Source organism: Zootoca vivipara, chromosome 16 (genome assembly GCF_965207765.1).
Source record: "Zootoca vivipara chromosome 16, rZooViv2.hap1.1, whole genome shotgun sequence".
NCBI classification, from domain to species: Eukaryota; Metazoa; Chordata; class Lepidosauria; order Squamata; family Lacertidae; genus Zootoca; species Zootoca vivipara.
The window spans coordinates 41196392-41218828 of record NC_142599.1 but is presented as its reverse complement, the minus strand read 5'-3'; the positions used below and the strand labels follow the sequence as shown (position 1 = coordinate 41218828).

At 52.4% G+C, this 22437-nt stretch overlaps 1 protein-coding gene across 3 annotated transcripts; it reads right to left on the bottom strand.

Moving 5' to 3' along the window:
• Positions 1-5844: 5844 nt before the first annotated feature.
• Positions 5845-19090, bottom strand: LOC118076163 (ETS translocation variant 3). 3 transcript variants are annotated; one of them, XM_035098769.3, is made up of 5 exons: positions 18933-19090; positions 16264-16322; positions 15355-15592; positions 12713-12828; positions 5845-11014 (listed from the first exon to the last, which is right to left on the bottom strand). In XM_035098769.3, the coding sequence occupies exons 2-5, from the start codon at positions 16307-16309 to the stop codon at positions 9792-9794; spliced, it is 1623 nt and encodes a 540-aa protein (XP_034954660.1). In that variant the 5' UTR covers positions 16310-16322; positions 18933-19090; the 3' UTR covers positions 5845-9791. The 3 variants fall into 3 exon arrangements, with proteins under 3 accessions (XP_034954660.1, XP_060125336.1, XP_088515967.1); XM_060269353.2 differs by having other exon boundaries at positions 16264-16319; positions 18933-19089; XM_088659841.1 differs by lacking the exon at positions 18933-19090 and adding an exon at positions 17520-18434.
• Positions 19091-22437: the final 3347 nt, after the last annotated feature.

The following is a 22437-nucleotide window of genomic DNA, read 5'->3' as shown; positions in this document are numbered from 1 at the left end:
TGTGTGTCCCACCTGGGGATCTTTGGAAAGAAAGGTGGGATATTAATGCAATAAACCAATGAAGGGTGCTGGGAGTTGTAGCCCTGTGAGGGAGCAAACTACAGTTCCCATTATTATTTGCACAGGGTGTGTGTGTGTGCGCGTGCGTGTGCGCTCTTTAAATGCCAGGTGCATAAGCAGCCCTGGGATCCCAAGCTGCAAGTCTTCCCCTTTCTTAAATAACTCGATCTTCCGGTCCTTCTTCCGACTGAGCAGGAACAACTGGCTTGCTTTTTTTTTTTGGCAGAACAGAACTGTATATGTTATGAACCTGAAGTGCTTTTTGAAAAACCAATTAGGCATTAGGGGTACCTCAAAGGAGGTGCTTTTAATTACCTCGTGTGAGACTCGAGTTATATAAAAGGCTTTTATTTCCAACGGAGAGTTCCTCCTCCCTGCCCCTTTTTTAATCTGCAGAGTAAGAGACGGCTTCAGATCTTGTGCCAACCTGCTCAGGACATCTTTAGGCAATAGAAGCTTTCAGAGAAGGGCAGCCCGGGGGGGGGGGGAGCCCTGAATTTTTAAAATTCACATAGAAGCAGGTTTCATATGCAATGCTATAATAAAGAATCAACCCATTGAAACTAATACAGTATACTGAAGTTAGGTCATGCCTATTAATATCAATGGATTAATCCCCTAAATTGGTTTTGAAAAACTTTTTAAAAGTATTAATTTTAAGGAAAACCATAAAACATAAAAATGATCACTTGAATAAATACAAAACAATTCATAGAGGATAAAGCAGAGATCATCAAGGATGTTTCCAAATAAATAAATAAATAAATAAATAAATAAATAAATAATTGTATAGTCTACTGGAAGAACTGAACAGCCAGGTTAATATAATCTAACTTTTGGATCATTCCAAATTATTATTATTATTATTAAATTTGTGTACCACCTTTCCTCCAAGGAGCTAAAAGTGATGTATGTGGTTCTCACAACAACAACAACAACAGCAACCTTTTGAGGTACCATAGGTTGTGGGTGAGTGACCAGCCCCCAAGGTCACCCAGGGAGCTTAATGGCTGAGTGGCCATTTGAACCCTGGTATCCAAAGTCCAACAATTTTAACCACTTCCTACCACCAGACACTTCTTCGCAAATTCCAGACATGCACCCTTAAGGTGAATAAACTGGGTATACTTGACCTCCCTGTTGTTTTTGTCCATGGAGTTTTCTTGGCAGGGATACTGGAGTGGCTTGCCAGTTCCTTCTCCAGGTGGATCACGTTTAGTCAAAACTCTCCACTATGACCTGTCCATCTTGGGTGGCCCTGCATGGTATAGCTCATAGCTTCTCTGAGTTATTCAAGCCCCTTCGCCACGACACGGCATTGATCCATGAAGGAATCAATGATCGCCGAAGAATTGATGCTTTTGAATTATGGTGCTGGAGGAGACTCTTGAGAGTCCCATGGACTGCAAGAAGATCAAACCTATCCATTCTGAAGGAAATCAGCCCCGAGTGCTCACTGGAAGGACAGATCGTGAAGCTGAGGCTTCAATACTTTGGCCACCTCATGAGAAGAGAAGACTCCCTGGAAAAGACCCTGATGTTGGGAAAGATGGAGGGCACAAGGAGAAGGGGATGACAGAGGACGAGATGGTTGGACAGTGTTCTCGAAGCTACGAACATGAGTTTGACCAAACTGCGGGAGGCAGTGGAAGACAGGAGTGCCTGGCGTGCTCTGGTCCATGGGGTCACAAAGAGTTGGACACGACTAAACAACTAAACAACAACACTTGACCTCCCCCCCCCCAATACCTGAACACTGAAATGCTTTTGATGTGTGTGTGTGTTTGGTAATGTTTTATTATTGTTATTCGATTTTATACTGTACATATATAAAACAGAGAGAACAATTATGTGCACAAAAAATAAAAGATGAAAAGCAAAACTGTAAAATAGGCATGTCGAATGAGTAGTTGCAAATGAGTTAAAATAACAAAACCCAAGTAAAGACTATCAATTCTCCCAGATCATCAATTATACTTCCAGATTTGCCAGGCTTGTGACGAGGGTTCTCTTGAAAGCGACGGTTCGGCCGTATATGTCACAAAGGAATGCCAAGTCACTTGCTTTTGATGTGTGTTGGGAGGTTATAGACAAAGCCAGCTGGGAAGTGGGCATGGTGGTGTGTGTGTGTGTATATGTGTGACAGCTGTTCTGTGGGATTAGTTACAAGCCCCCCCCCCGATGCCCACCCTAAGAGCACCCAGAGAGCACCTGCGGCAGAACAGGGTGTTGGTGCTTCTGGTGAGATGGCATCAGAAAAGACTTCCTGGGGAGATGCAATGGAAAACCTGAAGCTCAAAGCCTAATTAAATAGCCGGCTAAAGTAACAACCAATTAAAAGTGGGTTGTTGTTGTTGTTTTAAAGCCAACAGCCCTACAAATCCCACATCCTGCTACGCCCATCCTCGCTGCCTAAACCCAGGACTGATGCCTCAGCAACCTGCATGTGTAGGGCACCCTTCTTATCACCAACAAAACGTGGCCAGCAGGAGATGGCACATTTTGAGCACATTTTCCCTTCCAAAGAATCCTGGGAAATGTGGATTTTTACCTTCACAGAGCTACAGTCCCCAGCACCCTTAGAAAACTACAGTTCTCATTTTCCGTGTGTGTGAGTGGCGGTGCTTTTAATGGCTGTTGTGCCCACTGCTGGCACCTAAACACAACTCTTAGGGTTACAGGAGCATAAGAAGCAGCTGCATACTGAATCAGACCACTGGGGCCATGTTGCTGAGTACTGTCTACTCTAACTGCCAGGTGGCTGCCAAAGGTTTCAGGCAGGGGGCCTCTCCCAACCCTACCTGGAATTGCCATGAGGGGGGATTGAACCTGAGACTCTCTGAATGCAAGGCACGCAATTTACCACTGAACTGGGTCATGAGCCAAAGTGGCAAATCTCTATGCTGCCAAATAACGCTCAAAAGATCAAGAGGTCTAGCACCTTTCTGGCCCAGAAGAAAGAAGAGGAAGAAGCAGCTGGGGAGCCACCCTTCTGTGGGGCCCCAGGGGTAGACAAGCCGGTTGCTTTACCCTTAAGCTGCTCCTCCCTGAAGATTCGGGTCAGAGGGAAGGTGTTCCCCAGGGTGAAGCAGGCGTGATTCAGCAGAGGCAGGAGACATTTGTGGAAGTGGGTGGGGGGAGAGACAGGCCTGCTGGCCAGCTGCCACCTTTCTGGATCCAGGAGCCCAGTGGGTAGGGATGCATGGCAGCGAGGAGGAGCCCGACCTCAGAGACACTGAGCCGCCAGCCAGTCATTTGCCTGAATACCCATTACAAGGCCCTCTGGAAATAAATGCAGCTTGCTCCTACTGGCGCTGAGACTTCTGCGTTTCCTGGCAGACGCAGCACTCAGGCCACCCTTGGCAGCGAGGGCAGCCCAGTCAGCTGGCACAGGCAAGCAGATGCATCGGGGAGCAGCCCCTGACTGTTCCACTGAGCCCCTGCAGCTGTTCCTTGCTTGCCATGTGGCTTCTCTCAGGCCCTCTGCTGCTGCTGCTGCTGCGGGGGGGGGGGGGGAGGTGATGGAGTTTGGAGCCCGCGTGGCGTAGCAGTCAGAGTGCTGACCAAAGACACAAGTGGTGAGCCTCAGTCCACCAGGGAGATCCAGCAAGACCTTTTCCCCAGTGGGAAAAAGGCAGGGTTTAAGTCCCTACACCCCCCTCTCCCATTTGTCAGCTGATGAGTAGGGGTTAAACCCTGTTCAGTCCCACACGGTTCCATGCAAATCCCTTCCTGATTCAGGAATCCCCTACAAAAATGAAAGAAAACCCTTTCTTTCCAGCAGTGCCTGGCAAAGTGCTTTGAAATACCAACTTTGGGATGTCAAAGCCCCTCGCACCCAATGTCGTTGTGACATCTTGTGAATGACAAGTTGGTCCGCAAAAAAGGGATTCTGTTCTTGGGTTCAGGAAGCAAAATGCAGTAATTTCAGGGGTTTATGGCTGTGGAGATGGGGTGGCAAGGAAGAGAATGTGCTGATAAGGCCTTGGTCTGCATTCCTGTATTAGAAGCCCATCAGTCTCCTTCCGAAAAGTAGGCTCTTGATCTGGAGCAGAGGGTCTGGTCTGGATGCTCTTGGGGGATTTGCCTGCCACCCCCTCCCCTGCCCACGGGGGTCATTTCGCCACATCCCTCGGATGGAGCCAACACTCTTTGAGACTGTCCTCCTCCTTGCCCCACAATTCACTTTAAAGAGAAGGCATTTAGCCACCCAGGGGGGTGGGTGCTGGTGGTTAGGGAAGAAGAGAAAAAGTAATGCAGTGTCCAAATGAGAACCTAGATAAAGCAATTACCTGATCGATACAAGCGAAATTGAGTAATCTAACAGATCAATAGTGCCATCCCTCTCTCCTTCCTTCTCCTCTCCACACCCTCCGCTGCCAGATGAGAGGGTTGCTTTTGCAAAGGGCTGCTTCAAAGAACATGACAGCTCTAGGAGGGTTTGGGGGTGGTGGGGTGGTGGTGGGGAGAGGCAAAGAGAGACTTGGGGACTGAGGAGCAAGCAGGCGGGGGGGGGGGAACGTCCACAGCAGATTCACCATGGAAGCGCCACAAAGCTTCAGTCCACAAACCTTTCCTCCTCCCCAGAACACCTGGTTAACCCACCCTTTGTTCTCCAGTTCCACACACCACCAAGTATGCAGACTGTAAGCTCCTCAGGGCCAGAGACCTCTTGCTTATGCCTCTTGAACGGCAGCACCATGTGAGTAAGTCTGTGGGGAGATTCTTGGCACCTTCCAAGCCAAATCAGGCTGGTTATTGCCTCCTGGCCACACAAGTTTATGAAAACGTGCAAGAGGTCTTGTGAATGCTGCAACACTGGCCCACTTTGTGTTTTCAGGGGATTTTGGTTCATTTTAAGCTTTGTGTGCTTTTACCAGTTTGTTTTCATGCTTTACAAATTTGAAAATTGCAAACAGTTGAGCTCAACCCTCTTCTAGGAGCATTCCCAAGACAAAACCAACCGGAAAAAATGACAATGTACTGCACTGGACTTGATTTAATTTCTGCAGCCTCCCCTTCTCTTCCATCTTGGAAATTCAAGGTAGGGCAGACTCAGAGCTACTTACTCTTCTTGTTGCATCCTGGGCCTTCAACGCACACCCAGGGGCTCTTGAACACAACTGAGGCACAGTCCTTCCAGAACAAAGGAAGCTCCCCCTACAGGGTCAGCCTCATGCCAAGCCCACCTAGTTCTCTCAACCTCGGCCCTCCAGATGTTTCTGGCCTACAACTCCCATGATCCCTAGCTAGCAGGTCAGGGATGATGGGAATTGTAGTCTCAAAACATCTGAAGGGCCGAGGCTGAGGAAGCCTGGTCTAGACTGACCAGCAGCAACACTCCAGGGTTTCAGGCAGGGGACAATGGTGATTGAAGCCGGGGCCTTCTGCATTCAAAGCAGGTGCTCTACCACTAAGCTAAAGAACAAAAAACCAAGATTCTAGTCCTCAGGCTTCCAAATTAAGGGGCGATTCAACAGGAAATTAACAAGCTGCCTTATAGGTCAGCAGTGTCTACCCTGCCTAGCAGGGGTTCTGCAGGGTTTCAGAACTAGGCAGCAGCCGTCCATGCCCACAGAGCAGGAACTCCATCCACTGAGCCATGGCTGTGGTGAGCAATGGGCAGAGTTGATGACAGAAGAACTAAGCCCTAGTGCACAGGCTGGTTCTCCACGGAGCTCAGCTTCCATCTCTTTCTGCTCTTCCCACATGGACAGTTCCCTGGATCTCGCCTCTGTCCCCACCAGGCTGCAAGAAAGCAAGAGGCTCAAGGACTCTGAGAGGCTTATTTAAAAGGTTTATTTAACTTTTTTAAATTTGAGGTAAAATACTTTTCATATCAACTTCCATAACAAAATACAGAGCTATCAGATACCCCTGGAAAAAATATGTATATTATACATATATTTCTATAACATTACATCATATATATAATATATATGCAAACTTTTTTTTGAAGACTTTATAGAAAGTGGAACGTCTAAAAGGCACTGCACGAAAGCATGAGGACTACTTACATTTTTTCTCTTAAAAAATTTTTTTTTTACACACAATTTTAATCCTGCTTTACACAGACAAAATAAAAATACCTCAAGCGTTAGAGTTGCTGTTCGGATGTGTTTTACTCCCTGCTGACTCTCAAAGCATCATAAAGACAGGACCATGTCTCATGAAAAATGATTTAACAATAATAATAAATTTTAAAAAGTCATCAGTAAATACTTTGTCACTTTAACACTAAAAAAACAAATTCAAAGTTGTTTCGTTTCTTTTAAAAGAAATCTAATCAAAAGTATTCCAAACCAAAGACATAGCTCTCTTTAAAACCCATCAGGATCCGTAAGACCGGGGGGGGGGGGAGATGAGAAAAAAGTTAATTTCTTAAAAAAGCGAAACAGTTATGGAATTAATTAAAGGGCAACCAAGCAAATATAAACCTCCCTTGAAGGTTAAATAAAAACCCTTTCTACCTCTCTTCATGGGACAAGTGCAGACTTTATGCATCACCCATGACCCGCCCGTCTACATGTGTGTATGTATGTTTTTTTGTGTGTGGAGGGGAACCCAAAGTTTGGGTTGGGGCGCATTGCCCTAAAAACAGCGGTTTGGCAACAGCGCCCCACAGTGTCTGGGTGGGGGGCAGCCCGGGGGGGGCAGAGGTTTGGGTCCCCCCCTCTCGAGCATGGGTGGGAAATGGCTTCTCAGTTGGCCAAAGGGAGGGTGGCGGTGACGGAGCGGGCGCCACCTTCCCCACATGCCGGAAGGAAGGGAACCCAGGGTGGATCTTGGCCTCAAAGTCCGGCTCCATCCCAGGGCGAGGTGCTCTTGGGGATTATGCATCCCCTGGCGCAGGATTCCCGGGCGATGAGGCAGGAGCGGCAAGACTCAACATGCCTGCTGCTCTCTTTCGGGGTGAGCCAGGAAATGGACCTGCACATTAGAAGAGGCTGAGTCAGGCCCATTTCCCAAGGCCAGCCTGTTAACCTTAAAAAAAAGCAAGCTGTGACTGTGTGTGTGTGGGGGGGGGAGTGAAGGTGCCCTCATTCACCCCCCCCGAGAAAGAACTACTCTCCTCCTTGTTGGGGCTGGCTTTTGGGCAGCCAGGTTGCAAGCTTCATCGTTCCCTTGCTCCCTAATGTTCCCAAGGCCAGCAAAACCTAAACATTGTAAAAAAAGTATTTTAATTCTTGTTTTTATTTTTTAAAAAGGTCAACCCACTCTTGATTAGTTGCGATATAGGAGTTTAGCCGCCCACTGGCTTGAGTATTTGGCACAATGGGAGAGACGTTTCTGCTTTTAAAGCATGTGGCTGCTTTTTCCTATAGAAAAAATGAGGAGCCCCTCCCCATAGAAGCCAGGAGGGGCCTTGCCTGCTGCGGCCCCTGCAAAGCCACAGCAATGGCTCCCTGAGCCAGCTGAAGGGGAAACGTATCCACACCCCCCCAAACACACGCAGCAGATCACTTCGCTTTGCCCCCCCCCCATGCCCTTCTGGCACCCTGAGCCCTTTCAGCACCATCCCTGAACAGGGCATGCCCGCTCTGCACTGCCATGGCTATTGACGGGAGGGAGGCAGAGGAGAAAAAAAAACAGCAAAGGTTAGGGGGTTTGTTTTAAGACACAAATTCTCACTGAAGAAGTGCAAATGGGATTTCTCACGCGCAACACCCCCCCCCCCACCAAACAGGATTTCCTCCCCAGTTCCGCCTGACGTAGAGTCTGGCACTTGGGTACAATAGACTGAAATTTGCATGTAGTCATCTGAAGAAGAGGAGGAAGAAAAGGCCATCATGTTTCAGTCCCTGAGTTTTGAGCCCACCTCCGCCAAACCCTGCCTGTCTGGGGGGAAAGCCCTGCAGCCCCCCCCCACCACTCCAAGGTTCATAAGGCTGTTCATGTGCAGGATGCTGGGCAACACAAAAGGGGGGTGGGTGGGCTGGCGTGAAGCCCAGCAAGAGCCACACAGCGCTCGTAGCAGAAGAGGGGGCACAGCCCATGACACTGGCGAGATCCTCCCCGTTCCCAAAACTGCCATCCCCAAAACATAGCTACAGTATTTTACTTGGTAATCCTTGCCAGTCTTTAAATAAAACTGGTAGCCAACAGCTTCCCTGAGGTCTTCCAGCCCAAAGAGAAGAGGCAGCAGCTTGCGCTCGCACATTGGGGGGGAATGCACTGCACCAGGTCAGATGTAGGGGGGCAGAGAGGAAGTGCGGGGGCTGGCAAGGGGACCTTCAAAGAGGCAAAGCAAGCGTTTGCACAGGGGTGATCTTTGTGTTGGGGCCACAACTGCCCACAAACCCCAACAAGTGTGCAAGCAAGCAAGGAAGGAAGGGGATCCTCGCCTTCTCAGTGGCAGGAAAAAGAACAGGCACTGGGAGACGCCTCTCTAGCAGGGAACTTGTCATGACCTCCTCCTCTCTGCGGGGTCACCAACACAGGGCCCTTGGAATCAAAGAAGTGTGCCCGCAGACACAGGCTCTCTCCCTTTCCTTGGGCCACCTTGGGAGAGGGGAAGAGGAGCAGCCACAGGGGTGTCCTGCCCACCACACGCCTCTGGATTTTATGACAGTGACCACGGGCACCAGAAGACGGGCAACCCGATCTGGCCTGCCTAACTCTGCTCCTAACTCTCCAGCACTGCCGCCATGCTGCAACCGCAAGAAGGACCCAGGCCCATCTTCACACCCTGAGCTACGTGCCCCCTCTCCGGGCCCGAGCAGAAAGCAACACCCCACCACCCTGCCCGCCCCGAAGCAGAAGCCTCTCCGTTTCCCAGCGCTTGTCTCCAAAGCAGGCAGTTAAGGCAAGACGGAAAAGGCCGGGGGAGCTTCCCCCTCCCACTGCTTCCCGAAAAAGATGCCCCGATAGTCATTCTGTGGGAGCTCCCAGCTGCTTCTCCGCTCAACTGCCCCCCCACGCCCCTTGCCCACAACCACCAAGGGAAATTAAAGAGGGGGGTCTTGTTAAAGGCATTCAAGGTTTTCGTTTACAACCACATTCCTTGCACATCCCTGAAAAGGTTTTACAATTGCTCATCATGGCTTCTTCAATATTTTTCAAAAAAAAAAGCTTTTGTTAAAAAACATGACCATTCAGTGTGTCCCCCTCCCTCCCCCCTAAGTCCTAAAAGTAACACTTATGGTTGCCAAGCCCTCATTCCAGCCGGCCCAGACCCCAGGCTCCCCTGCCCCAGGGGGCAGCCGCCAGCTCTACCAAGTCTCATTTCCATCTCCTCTTCCTGCTATCCCCACTTTTAAAAAGGATCAAAGACAGTGCAATGTCCTGGTGGCTAAATAAAGCATTTTTCCTAGCTTGGTACGAGACACATTTCCAGTTCTGAATGGCTAGGAAGTCCTCTGCCTGGTCCACCCCCTGCCCCCCCATCTCCAGAGAAAAGAACTATGTACATTCAGACAGATTCTTGCTTCTGTAAAAGACCGTAAGGGAAGAGGAGGGCAGAATTCATGAGAAAAGAGTCTTTTCACGTCAGTGGAAGCCCGCCAGGAGGCAGGACAGTGGCCATAGACGGGGCCACATGGCTGCAAACAAGGCAGACAGTCTTTTGCCTGCAACACACACACACACACACCCTAGAATTCATAAAACCATTCTAGTCTCCCCACTCCTCCTTTTCCCCTCGGTCCCCTTCCCACCTGGCTAGGCAAATCTTGCTACATTACAAAGCAGACACACAAAAACACCGCCCCTGCCATGGGGCCTCTACAGTCCTAAGTATCCACAGCGGCTTTGGGCGCCAGGAGGATGTGTGGGGTGTCCAGGGCTCCCCAGTAGGGCTTCCTGCCCCCCTGCTCATCCTTGAGGCCCTCCGCCTGCCGGTCGTCGTTCCAGCGCCGCTTGAGGCGCAGCTTGGGGGGCATCACAGCAGCGGAGTCCTCCCGCTTCTCTGGGCCCCCCGCTGGCTCCCCCATCGTCTCTCGCGGGGGCTTCTCAATGAAGATGTCCTCTTGCTTGGGCTTCTTCCCCTCAGCCAGAAGGTCAGCCTGGGTGGGCGCTGGGGGGTGAGTTGCTGTAGCTGCTGCCGCTGCTGGCCAGCAGGGGGCCACTGGCCGCGCAAAGAGGGTCTTCTCCCGCTGCTCCTGGGTGCTCTTGCAGGTGGGCGACTCGGTGGCTGACCGGCACCCTCCCTCTCGCCCTGGGGATTCCCTGCCCTCAGGCTCCTGGCGGTCTGCCAGGGGCTCCACTTTGATCTGGGGGGATGACGGCGGAGGGGCCCCGGGCCTGCCGCCGCTCTCTGGCCGCTCGCGGTTCTTGCGGCCGACAGGCGGGGGCTGTAGCTTGATGGGGAACTGGGCTGGGTCCTCCGGAGGCAGCTGGCAGGGGAAGGGTGGGATGAGAAGGCCCGGGTAGCGGGGGAAAGTCCGTGGGCTGAGGTGGTAGTTAAAGACAGAGCAGGCCTGCGAGTGGAGGTAGTGCTTCATCTCCTCGGGGTTGAAGGAGAAGCAGCTGCCACCCACCGCAAAGGGGCTCATGCCCGGGGAGGGGCTGTACGAGAAGATGGTGGGGGTCAGCGACAGGGCCGGCGAGATGGGGACGTTCAAGACCCCTCCACGGCTTGGCAGTGGGGAGACGGCGAAAGGGCTATGCGGGTCGGGGTACATCCCCGACCGTCCAAAGAGGGGCAGCACCAAGTCCGGCTTGCGCTTCGGGTGGCTCACCCCACCTGTGGAAGCAGCGGAGGCAGCGGAATTGCGGGAGGCCAGCAGGTCCACTCCGTGGCGCCAGTCCGGAGACCCTCCCTCCCTCTCTGGAGCTGGAGAAGACTTCTCGCCGCGGCCACCGTTGTTCAGGGTCTCCTGGCCAGACGAGGCGAGGGGCCGGCCGGAGAAGCGGCTGGGCTGGGCGTCCTCGGTGGGCGAGTGGCTGTCCAGTGGGGAAAACTGGAAGTGGGACGAGGCCGACGGGACAGGAGGAGCGCTTTGGGGGACGACACCTGAGGAAGGAGGAGACGGAGGGGCATGAGGAATGGAGGCCTGTCTGAGCGTTGCGAGGGGCAGGCAAGCTTCTGCAGGGGCTTGCCCACCAAGTGCCCTGGCCTCAAGGAGCAGCCCCAAGCCTCACAACCCCCCTCTTAAAGCTCCAGCCCACAAAAATTATCACCATCATTATTATTTATTCATTCAACTTCTTGCCTGCCCTTCACCATCAGGTTCCAGGGCAGGTGGCAACAGTCTAAGGTTCAGTTGTTCAAAACAGTTTAAAACAAATTACAGGAATAGGGCGGGACCTGGAAATACACAGAGGTATCTCCAGGGTCAAAGGCCCAGGGTGAAAAAGTGAGTCTGCAGTGTATGGCAGGCACTGTACCAGGAAGGTGCCAAACGCACCTCCTGAACATAGCCATTAGGACCCCACTTTGCCAACTATAATGCCCAAGAGGGTCTGTAAGGAGCTTTTTGCATGTTGGTGCTGACCTCAAAGGCCCAGTTGGTGCTGACCTCAAACGGCCTCAAAGGCCCAGTATACCTGAAGGAGCATCTCCACCCCCATCATCCAGCTGAGACACTGAGGTCCAGCGCCGTGGGCCTTCTGAAAGTTCCCTCCCTGAGAGAAGTGAGGTTGCAGGGAGCCAGGCAGAGGGCCTTTTCGGTAGTGGCTCCTGCTCTGTGGAACGCCCTCCCATTAGATGTCAAGGAAATAAACAACTATCTGAAGGCAGTCCTATTTAGGGAAGTTTTGAATGTTTTGTTCTGTTTAATAGTCTGTTGGGAGCCACCCAGAGGGGCTGGGGAAGCCCAGCCAGATGAGTGGGGTATAAATATATTATTATTATTATTACTATTATTACTATTATTATTTTGGACGTGGGAGAGACCAGGGCTCAAATTCCCACTCAAGCCATGAAAGCTCACCATGTGTCCTAACCTACCTCACAGGGTTGTTGCGGGGATTAAATGAGAAGATGAGAAGAGGGGAGAACCATATATGCCACCTTGTGGGATAAAAAAGCAATAATAATAATGATGATAGAAAAATCACCTTTGGAAACACGCAGGCACAAAGCCCCCACACGCCACCTAGGCTGCCACTTCCCACAAGAAAGGAAGCGCCAATATCTGGGGCGAGGGCAAAGGAGGCAAGGGCCAAACAGGTTTGTTGCGTCAACCTCCCCACAGGGGAGAAGAAAGAAAACAGGCTGCAATCATACTGGGAGGCATTCCAGGGCTCCAGCACTCTCCTTGCCTGCTCAGTGCCAGCCCCAGGCGGCCAGGAGGGAGGGAGGGAAGGAAGGAGAGCGAGAGAGAGGCAAATGCAGGGCGGACCCGAGAGGAAGAAGAAAGGGAACTGGAACAAGCAACATCAGGCAGCAACTGCCCAGACTTGTTCCTGCAGGAGCCCTAATGTTATTCCAAGACAGCAGGTTCTTTCCTCCGTGGTAACAGAAACACAGAATTGTAGGGTTTGAAAACCACCAAGGGAGGAGAGTCCTCACCTTCCAAGAGAGTCCGTTCTGCTGTCCAACGGCTCTTTTGGAAAGGATTAGTTGGCGCTGGTTTGCCTTTCCATGGGAAGTGAACTGATGTTCTCCCCCAACCTCCATGGTCCCCTGCTCTTGGGATGGACCCGCAATGCGTGGCCCCACGTCCTCCACCTGACAAGGAGGAGAGGCGCTCAACGTCCTTCTTCTTACCTGTTGGCCGGATGTTGATGAAGGGGTAGTTGGGCATCACCAGCTTGTTGAAGTTGAACTTGTAGGTGAACCTCTTGCCTTTTGTTTTGTGGAGGATCCGCTTATTATAGTAGTATCTGCCAAATGGTTAAAGGAAGGAAGGAAATAAGGGTGCCAGCCAACCGTGAGGAATGCTATGTCCAGACAGCTCAGTGGGGAAAGCACTGGGGTTGCCTGCAGAAGGCCCTGGGTTCAATCCCTGGAAGCCTCCCACATTCCTACTGAGATCAGCCCTTTATTTGGAAACACAAAGGCCTGGAATCTTAGTTGATCTGTAAGAAAGGGGCCGTAATTCAGTGGTGAGAACACCTGCTTTGGCTGCAGAAGGCCCCGGGTTCAATCCCTGGCAAGGCCAGCTAGTGCTGGGAATGTCCCCGGCCTGGAACCCTGGAGAGCTGCTGATGCCAGTCAGTGTCTACAATCCTGAGCTTGATGGACCAAGAGTCTGCCTTAGCATAAGACTGCAACACCTAGAAGCCTCCTTTATTTTTACAGGGAGGGTTGGAGCTCATTAATGGAACATCTGCTTTGCACACAGAAGATTCCTGGGCCCAGACCCCGTGGGGATCTCCAGGCAGGGCAGAGGAGCGTCCTCACAGACCACAACCAGGCAAGCTGCTAATGCTGCCAATCAGTGTTGTCAATACTGGGTAAGACAGAAGGCAACTTCCGCTGTTCCTGAAAGAGGTGCCTGAAGGGAAGAACAAAATGGGAGACGGGTTTCCTCTTGTTCCTCCTGTCAACCTGTCGGGCCAGCCGTGCTGCTTTGTCTCCCTGGTGCCATTTGGAGGCTTCTGGAAGTGGCGAGGGCAGGGCTCTGCCTCTCCTCCTCCCTGGGATCAATGGCTAGGCCTGCATCCTCCGACCTGTCACTTCCTTCCTCTCCCATTACGCACAGGTTGCCGCCTTGTTTGCTGATCTCGGCCTCCGCCACTGAGGAGTTGAGCAGAAGGCAGAGCGGCAGCCAAGTCCGTGGGCTCCCCTCTGCTCAGCTACCCCCTCCTGGGGACAGAAGCCAAAGGGAAGAGGCAACCTGTTCACCGCATGGCGTGCGCCCTCAGGTCTTGGCACTGGCTCAACAGCTCTGGCTGCCTCATCGGGAGGAGGAGAGGGTGAGAGAGCCAGAAGCGGAGGGGGACAAGGACAAGAATGCAGGGAGCCTTGCAGAGGACCAAGAAGAGGCACCCCAGCGGCCCTAACAGAGGGCTGCCTAGGATGCATTGTGGAAGCAGAGCCCATTGCAGGAACCAGCCAGACTCCTGCACTGGATACAGCACCCCAGATTTGCAGTGGGCCTGTCCCAACCACCACCCTCCTAGAGTCACAGAAACACAGAATTGTAGGGTTGGAAGGGATCACCTCAAAGGTCACCTAGCCTAACCGCCTGGAATGCAGGAATCACAACTAAAGGATCCCTGGCAGGTGGCCAGCCAACCTCTGCTTAAAAACCTCCAAAGAAGGAGAGTCCACCACCTTCCGTTCCACAGCAGAACAGCTCTTACTTTCAGAAAGTTCCTCCGGATGTTTAGTCAGAATGTCCTCTCTTGTCATTTGAATTTATGGTTTGGGTCCTTTCTTCTGGGTCAGCAGAAAACAAGCTCGCTCCATCTTTCATGTGACAGCCCTTCAGATACCCGAGGATCGCTCTCAGGCTACCTCTTCTCCTGTATGACCAAGCCTGTTCCCCAGTTAGCCCTCTGAAGCCCAGAGAGAGTCTCAGTCAAGGTCTGTCCCCTCCCCCAGACTAACTTTGCAAGGCCCAAACAGCCAAGATTGTAAGATCCTGAACCTTTCAGCTTACAGAGACCCCTGAATGGTTGCTGCTAACCCTGATGGCTCTGTTCTCTCGCCACTGTGGAAGGCAAGAAGTACCTCTGAATGACAGCTGCTGGAAACCTCAGGGTTTGTGAGCTTCCCATCAAGGCACCTGGCTGGCCACTGTGGGGACAGGATGCTGGACTAAATGACCCCCAGGACCTCACCCAACCGTCAGGCTCTTCCAATGTTCTTATGGCTTAACTGCGGTTCCTGCACTGCAGGGGGTTGGATTAGATGACCCTTGGGATCCCTTCCAAATCTACAAGTCTGAAACTTTGTGTGCTACCCTAAACGGCATGGCTACGTTCAAGCCTCACTTTCACGATAAGGGAATTGAATCCCAGGAATCCAGCTGTGGCTGATCTAGGGATCCATTTTGTACCCTCCGCCCTCTGGACTTTTCCGAGTAGACGCAGAACGGGATTAGGAAACTTCCTGGAAGGCTGACAGCACAATTCTCAGAGGAAAACCTTCTGCCTTCGAAAGGACTCCTTATTGCTTTGGACGCAGGCCTAGGATTGCACCCAAAGCACTTCAGATTGCAGAACCCTGAAAACCACAGAGAGCAAGTATCCCATATTGCCCTACTTGAGAGAGAGAGAGAGAGAGAGAGAGAGAGAGAGAGAGAGAGAGAGGAGCCCAGCCTTCTACCCTTGCAGAAGTCTCCACCAGGGCCAATTTCAAACCTGACAGGGATGACTTTGCTGACAAGACAAAGGTCAAGCTCCTCTTACTCAGGCCCTCAACTCCCACATTCCATGGGCCCGCACCCTGCTACCCCTCACCTGAGGGCCCGGCTGAGCTTGTCGTAGTTCATCTGGGGCTTGCACTTCCTCCGGCCCCACAGCCGCGCCACCTCGTCGGGGTCCTTGATGACGAACTCCCCGTACTCCCCCTGCTGCCAGGCAATGACATGCCGGAACTCCTCCTTCTGCAGCAGCTCCAAGATGAAGTGCCAAAGCTGGATCTGGCGGGAGCCTGGGCTGGACTCCGTCTTGTAGGCCCAGTCTGGGAAGTGGTAGCCTGGAGAGAAGGCCAAAGACAGAGGGAGCCTTCAGGGGCAGAAGAGGAATGAGGGTCCCAACTGTTGAAGAGCCACTTTCTTTCCATGGAGAGAGCCTCTGTGGTGGTCACCTGGCTATTACAGTAAGCCTAACTGGGCTCTAAAGCTATTGCTGCTTCTGAGGTGCAAGATCCCAGGAGGAAGCATTGTGTAGTCCCTGGTCCTCACACCATTTTGGCTTCTTTGACACCAGGGATCAGGAACCTGTGAGGTCCTCTAGACGCTGCAGGGCTCCACCTCCCAGCAGCCAGCATAGCAATTGGCCAATGGTGAGGAGGACAGTGGCAGTTGGAGTCCAGTTCCTCCATCCTGCTTCACATCATCAATAGTACCAAGCGGTCTCAAGACTTGTGGACTGATATGGTCACCACTATGGAGTCAAAGTCCTCTGCAGTGTCTCTCCACCCACCCAAACCACCTTATCACTTTGTTCTCCTGTCTGGAGAGCCCACTAAAGCAAGCTGCAAGGCCAACAGCCTGGATCAGTCCTGAAGCAATGGCATCTGCCAAGATAACATCTCAAGAAGGAGAAGACAGGACAGTTTCTTCACAAAGAAGATGTCAAACTTCTTAGAAGAAGTCTGGCCTCTGAATTCACAGAGCCCAAGGGTTCGATGGGTGGGATTCTTACCTCCTCCGCCCTCTGGCTTCTCCACAATGGGGCAGCCTGCCTTCATTTTTCTGCTCCTGCTGGATGTTCCAAGGGTAGAGGGGGAGGAGAGAAAGGGGGGGGGGGAGACCATGATTACTTTCTAGGACTTATTAGCTGCTGAACTTTCCCAGCCCAGGATAACCACCATGCAGAATTCCATGGCTTTGTCATAAGCAGCCATCACAAGGCGGTTCCCTCATCGCCAATTCCCAACCACAAATAATCGTCAATGTCGCCAGATTCTACTTATTGATCTTGCCCTTTACCCCAAGAAAATGGCAAGCCAGCGACCAGCAAAGTTTTAGAGCCACAAGAGAGGTTGGGGGGGGGGGAGTTCTCCTGAGTTGGGAGGGAGCTCAGTTAGGGGGCTGGCCTCCCACCCTGGACCAACAACTATGGGGCAGGCCACCGGCGTGTGTGGAACAACCCCAAGTCCCACCGGAAGAAGGAGAAATATCCACGTCTAATTCAGATTATTCCATATCGATGAAACCCCCATCAAGCCCAATCCACTGATGGGTGGCCTTCCGTGTCCCTGTGGGTTCCCTGCCCTGGAAGCAACACTCAGGCCAGTCTCTAGACAAGTAAGCCATTTCCCAAAGAGCCATCACTTGCCCCCCCCCCCAGCAGGCAGGGGGGGGTGCTCAATCCCTGCTACCAGAACAGCTCCCCAAGTGCAGGGGCTGCCAAAGGGGCAAGTCAGGACAGAGGAGGCCCTTGAGCAGGGAGGGGAGGTAGCTGTGCAAGTTTGTGCCTGCCAAAGCTTCACCAGCACGGGGTCGGGAGTGGGGGCTCTGCTTGGAAGTAGGGCAAAGCCACAGGGGGAAGTGGGGAGGGCATCCCATAACCAGACCCCGTGTTAGGAAAAGCCTTCCCGACCCCACTGGAAAGGCTGTGAATGCAGAGGCCAAACCCTTATCAGCAGACACACACCACACACACGGCTGCCCGGTTGCAGGAAAGCTGCTCTGTCTGGCAGCCTTCACAGGATGGCTGGTGGGGGCCCATGAGCCTCTCCAGCCGGTCCTCCCCCAGAGACCTTTTCTTCCTGGCTTCCTCTCCCTCCACCACACCCGTGTTTGAACAGTGAAGTCACCGAGAGACTATTTTAAGCCAAGAGAACACCCCCCCCCCCTACAGCCCAACAACTGGGATTTGAGAGGGGAAGATTTCTCCTTCCTTCTTCTGACTGATCGGGCAAAAAAATGTTAAGGGGGGAGTCATAAAAGGATTACCTGCTCCCTGCGCTCTAACAATGCTCCAAAGACTTCCTGCAGAGCGCCTGGCACTCCCTACAAGGGGGGGGGGACGGGCCCCACTCCCTGCAGAGGAACACCCTTCGCCTCCCAGCACTGGAAGGAAAAAGACAGCCTTGGCTCTGAAGATTTTGAGGGCAGAGGAAGGCAGGCAGCTACCTCCAGAGCCCAGTTCCACCTAAAGGCAACCCTCTCTCGCAATGCAAGAGTTAAGATTCACGCCCGGGTTCAAATTCCAAGAAGGCGGTTTCGGCTGGGTGATGTCTTGTTAGTTGACCTACCTCGCAGGATGGCTGCGAGAATAAAGCACGTTCTTTTCCTCCTCCTCCACCCTGTGGCTGGCTTTGCCTTGTCAGAAACTGGCATTCGGAAGCACACTGCTCCTGAACTTGGGAGCTTTAGATCTCCTCCTCCTCCTCGAACTTGCCTAAGCTCCTCCCCAAACCCTTTCCCCACATTTTGGGGAAAAGGATTTCCTCACTGTAACTGTTACGTTTGGGGTCAATCAAGAACAATAACAGCAGCATATCCACAATCACCCATTCGGCCATCTCTCTGCCATAGTTCTCTCCCCAACCCACAGGGCATCCCTCTTCCACGGTCACATTTTGTTCCTCAGACACAAGCTTACACACCTAAACTACATATTGAGACCCGGTGCAGGGTAAACGAGGCAGCCCCTGGTTCAAATCTCACCTCGGCCAGGAGCAAACTAGGTGGCCTACTAGGAAAGCCACTTGCACACAAACAGTTACCCCCTCCCCATTTGCAATCTTGTGTTTTTTTTTTGTGGGGAAGCAAGAATGCAGATTTACCTTGCATGGCCATTGTAAGGATTGCAAGCAGATATGACGCAAAGCCCTCTGAACACTTGGCAGTGCCACACGAGGGTGAAGTAATACCAAACGCCCCATACGTGTGTGTTATAAATATGTGTGTGTGTGCAACGTGAGAGGGAACCTTCCCCCTTCTCACCCCTGCCCCCCCCGAATGATACCTCCCTCTGCCCCCTCAAAAGTCTGATTTTAAATTACATGCTGATTTTCAACCCTGAGCAAAGAGTCCTATCCATACTCTATTTGCTGTCCTCTCCCCCCCCCGCCTCCCCCCCTCCACCCACCCCGGAATCCATCCCCCCCCCGTAACCCTGCGAGGTGGGCCTGGCTGAATGGCAGAGAGACTGGAGCCAGACTCCGCTGAGCTTCATCCCCTCCGACCCCCTTTCATCGCCGAGACAGACCAGGCCGGAGACCTCAGGAAGCCCCTCTTGGGTGGGGGGCGCACCCAGGGGCGTCCAGGGCCCCCTCCCCTCCCCCAGAGCTCCCAATACCCCTTTCCCGACCCCACCCATCCCCCTCCCCGAATCCAAGGCCGCCGCCTCCTGCCTCTCACCTGAGCCGCCTCCGCCTCGGGGCTCCGTCCTTCCGCTTGGGCTGCTCCTCTTCCTCCTCCCTCCGCGTCCCGCTTTCCTCTATTATCCCCTCTGCCCCCCGTCTACCTTTCCCTTCCTCCTTCCTTCCTTCTTTCTTTCCCTCTCTCTCGTTTCTCTCGCTTCCCCCCCTCAAAAGTCCCTCACCCACCCCCAGCCTCCAGCCACCGGAAACGGAAACGCCTCGTCGGCCGCCCACTGGGCCCTGACTCAACCCGCGCGTCACTTCCGGCGGAGGGAGGGTGCCAGGCCGCGCGCAGACCGGCGGGCAGGAGGACAACGTCACTTCCTCCGGAAAGCCGAGCGGGAGAAGGCGGGTTGGTTGCGTCACTTCCGGAGGAGGAAAAGGCGGGGCCCGAAGGAGAAAAAGGAGAGAGTGTCTCCCCTTAAAGAGAGATACTGATGGACCATAATTGTCATTATTTTTCTAATAATTATCTTTAGTATTATGGCTGTTTCGCTAAGATTTGTTGTTGTTGTTTAGTCGTTTAGTCGTGTCCGCCTCTTCGTGACCCCATGGACCAGAGCAGCGTTTCCCAACCTTGGGCCGCCAGCTTTTTTGGACTACAACTCCCATCATCCCTAGCTAGCAAGACCAGTGGTCAGGAATGATGGGAATTGTAGTCCGAAAACAGCTGGAGGCCCAAGCTTGGGAAACACTGGACCAGAGCACGCCAAGCACTCCTGTCTTCCACTTCCTCCCGCAGTTTGGTCAAACTCATGTTTGTAGCTTCAAGAACACTGTCCAACCATCTCATCCTCTGTCATCCCCTTCTCCTTGTGCCCTCCATCTTTCCCAACATCAGGGTCTTTTCCAGGGAGTCTTCTCATGAGGTGGCCAAAGGGCCTAGCACCCAACTACATCCCCCTCCCACAGAAGGCGGTGATGGCCACCAACCTGGGTGGCTTCGAAAGGAAATCAGACAAATTCATGGAGGAGGAGGAGGAGGAGGAGAGGGTTATCGAGGGCTAGTAGCCACAGTGGTTGCACTCTCCCCTCATGTGGTTTCCAGCAACTGGGATTCAGAAGCATGGCTGCCTCTTCATGATGGAGGCAGCCATGCTTCTGAATCCCAGTTGCTGGAAACCACATGAGGGGAGAGGGCTGCTCTTGTGCCCGGATCGTGCTTGCTGGCTTCCCATAATGGGCACCCCAGGGCTGCCCTATGTTTTGACCCCCGAGGCAAACCACAAAATGGTGCCCCACCTCCCCCATCAGGTAAGAAGGGGTGAGTGAATACTGTATCTGCTTGGGATAGCTCAGCGTGAGACTCTTCATCTCAGAGTCAAAAGTTCTAGCCCAGTGTTGGGCAAAAGATTCCTGCATTGCAGGGGGTTGGACTAGATGACCCTTGGGGGTCCCTTCCAATGCTATGATTCCATGATCTACATCAGGAACAAGCTGAGGGTGAGAGCAGCAGTGCCTCATATTTGCAAAAAGGCCACTGTAGAGGCAACACGGGGGGGGGGGAGGCATGCTGAGGAGGTGGTAGATCCGGCCTCCAAGGAGTGTGGTGGAGCTTTTACCACCATGGCAGCGGGTGATGGACCCCTTGGAGGCCAGACCTGCTGCCCCTGTGGATCCTTCCGCCCGAGGCGGTCACTTCACCTTGCCTCCATAGCTGCCAAGTTTTCCCTTTTCTCGCGAGGAAGCCTATTCAGCATAAGGGAATTTCCCTTTAAAAAAGGGATAACTTGGCAGCTATGCTTGCCTCATGAGTGGGTCAGCCCTGCCCAGGGCTGTTGGATATAGGGAGCTACTGGAAGCGGTCATTTGGGGCAAGGTGTTGTCAGTATGCTGCTGACACCCTATTCTGTTTCTTTGTGACATCTGAATCATTCAGGAGAGGCTGTAACTGTTTTAAACAGGTGCCTGGGTGCTCTGCCGTGTTGGACAAGGGCCAGCAAACTCGATCCTGAATCCTGGTGTTATACGAATTCTAAGGTCTCATATATATAAATCATATGTTCATAAATTTACAAGGCAAACACATACATACATAAGTATATAAACTACGTGTCTGAAATAGTACAGGAGAGCAATGCTGAAACCATTTTGACTCTCCCAAATTGACCTCAAATGTTTCTCTGCAAGGAGGGAGGAAATGGGAAAGCCTCCTGTTTTGACTCCGAGTATATTTCACCTCCCCAATGTCTCTTTGCTCACAAATCCTGTCTTAAGGGTGTATCTGTGTATGAATAGGGTGAGCCTGTGACCTGGATTCAGGAATTAAAATATTTACCATCACAATAGAATGGCTAGGATGCCCTGGTAAAAGCAATCAGTGATCATTATTAGGTACCCTGACAGAAGGTTTTCTGCTGTAGACCGCCCCTTCAGTGATGTATGTATGATGTTTTTGGGGGTGGTCAAGCTTGAGGGGGACGCAGGTGGTGCTGTGGGTTAAACCACAGAACCTAGGGCTTGCTGATCAGAAGATCGGCCGTTCGAATCCCTGCGAGGGGGTGAGCTCCCGTTGCTCGGTCCCAGCTCCTGCCAACCTAGCAGTTTGAAAGCACGTCAAAGTGCAAGTAGATAAATAGGTACCACTACAGCGGGAAGGTAAACGGTGTTTCCGTGTGCTGCTCTGGTTCACCAGAAGCGGCTTAGTCATGCTGGCCACATGACCCAGAAGCTGTACGCCGGCTCCCTCAGCCAATAATGTGAGATGAGCGCCGCAACCCCAGAGTCGGTCATGACTGGACCTAATGGTCAGGGGTCCCTTTACCTTTACCTTGAGCTATGTAAGAGCTTGCACACCATAGTTCTAGGTTCCTCTCCTCCCTCCCTGCGTGGGGTGAGCGGGGAACCCTGTTGCAACAGTTTAATAAAGCTCAGGCTTACTAGCTGCTTTGATTCTCAATATTCTCTGGTTGGCCTCTGTTGTTTTCTCCTACCGATAAAAAACCTACATAAGGACTCTATACGGGCTCTTGGATACCCCATAAGGGATACAGGAGCAGTTTTTTTTCTAATAACACTGGTAAGATGGAGACTTTGTGGTTGAGCAGTTCCCAGGTCCTGGAGTTAAGGAGTTCAACAGTTCTGGACAGGGTTGCCGTGCCCCTGAAGGCGCAGTTGCGTAGTTTAAAGATTCATCTCTGTCCCTGAAGGCTCAAATGGCTTCTGTGGTGAGGGGGAGCACCCTGTTGTCAGTGGGAACCCCCTCCCACATGAGGCAGGGGTGGCCACCAATCTGGAATGGCTTTAAAAAGAGGATTAAACAAATGCATGGAGGAGGAAGGGTTTTGCCCAAGGGCTGCACGTATTCTCAGCTGCAGCCCTGCACACAGACACACACACAGTTCCCGCAGCTCCATGAATTTGCCCAATCCTCCTTGAGGACTACAACCTTGAATGCGAATTCAAAGAGGGCCAGATTTGATGAAGTGAAGGGCCGTGAGGGCCAACCAAACACCAACCAAAAGTTGTTAACCTTTTTTTAGGATTGAAGGTGTTGAGCTTTC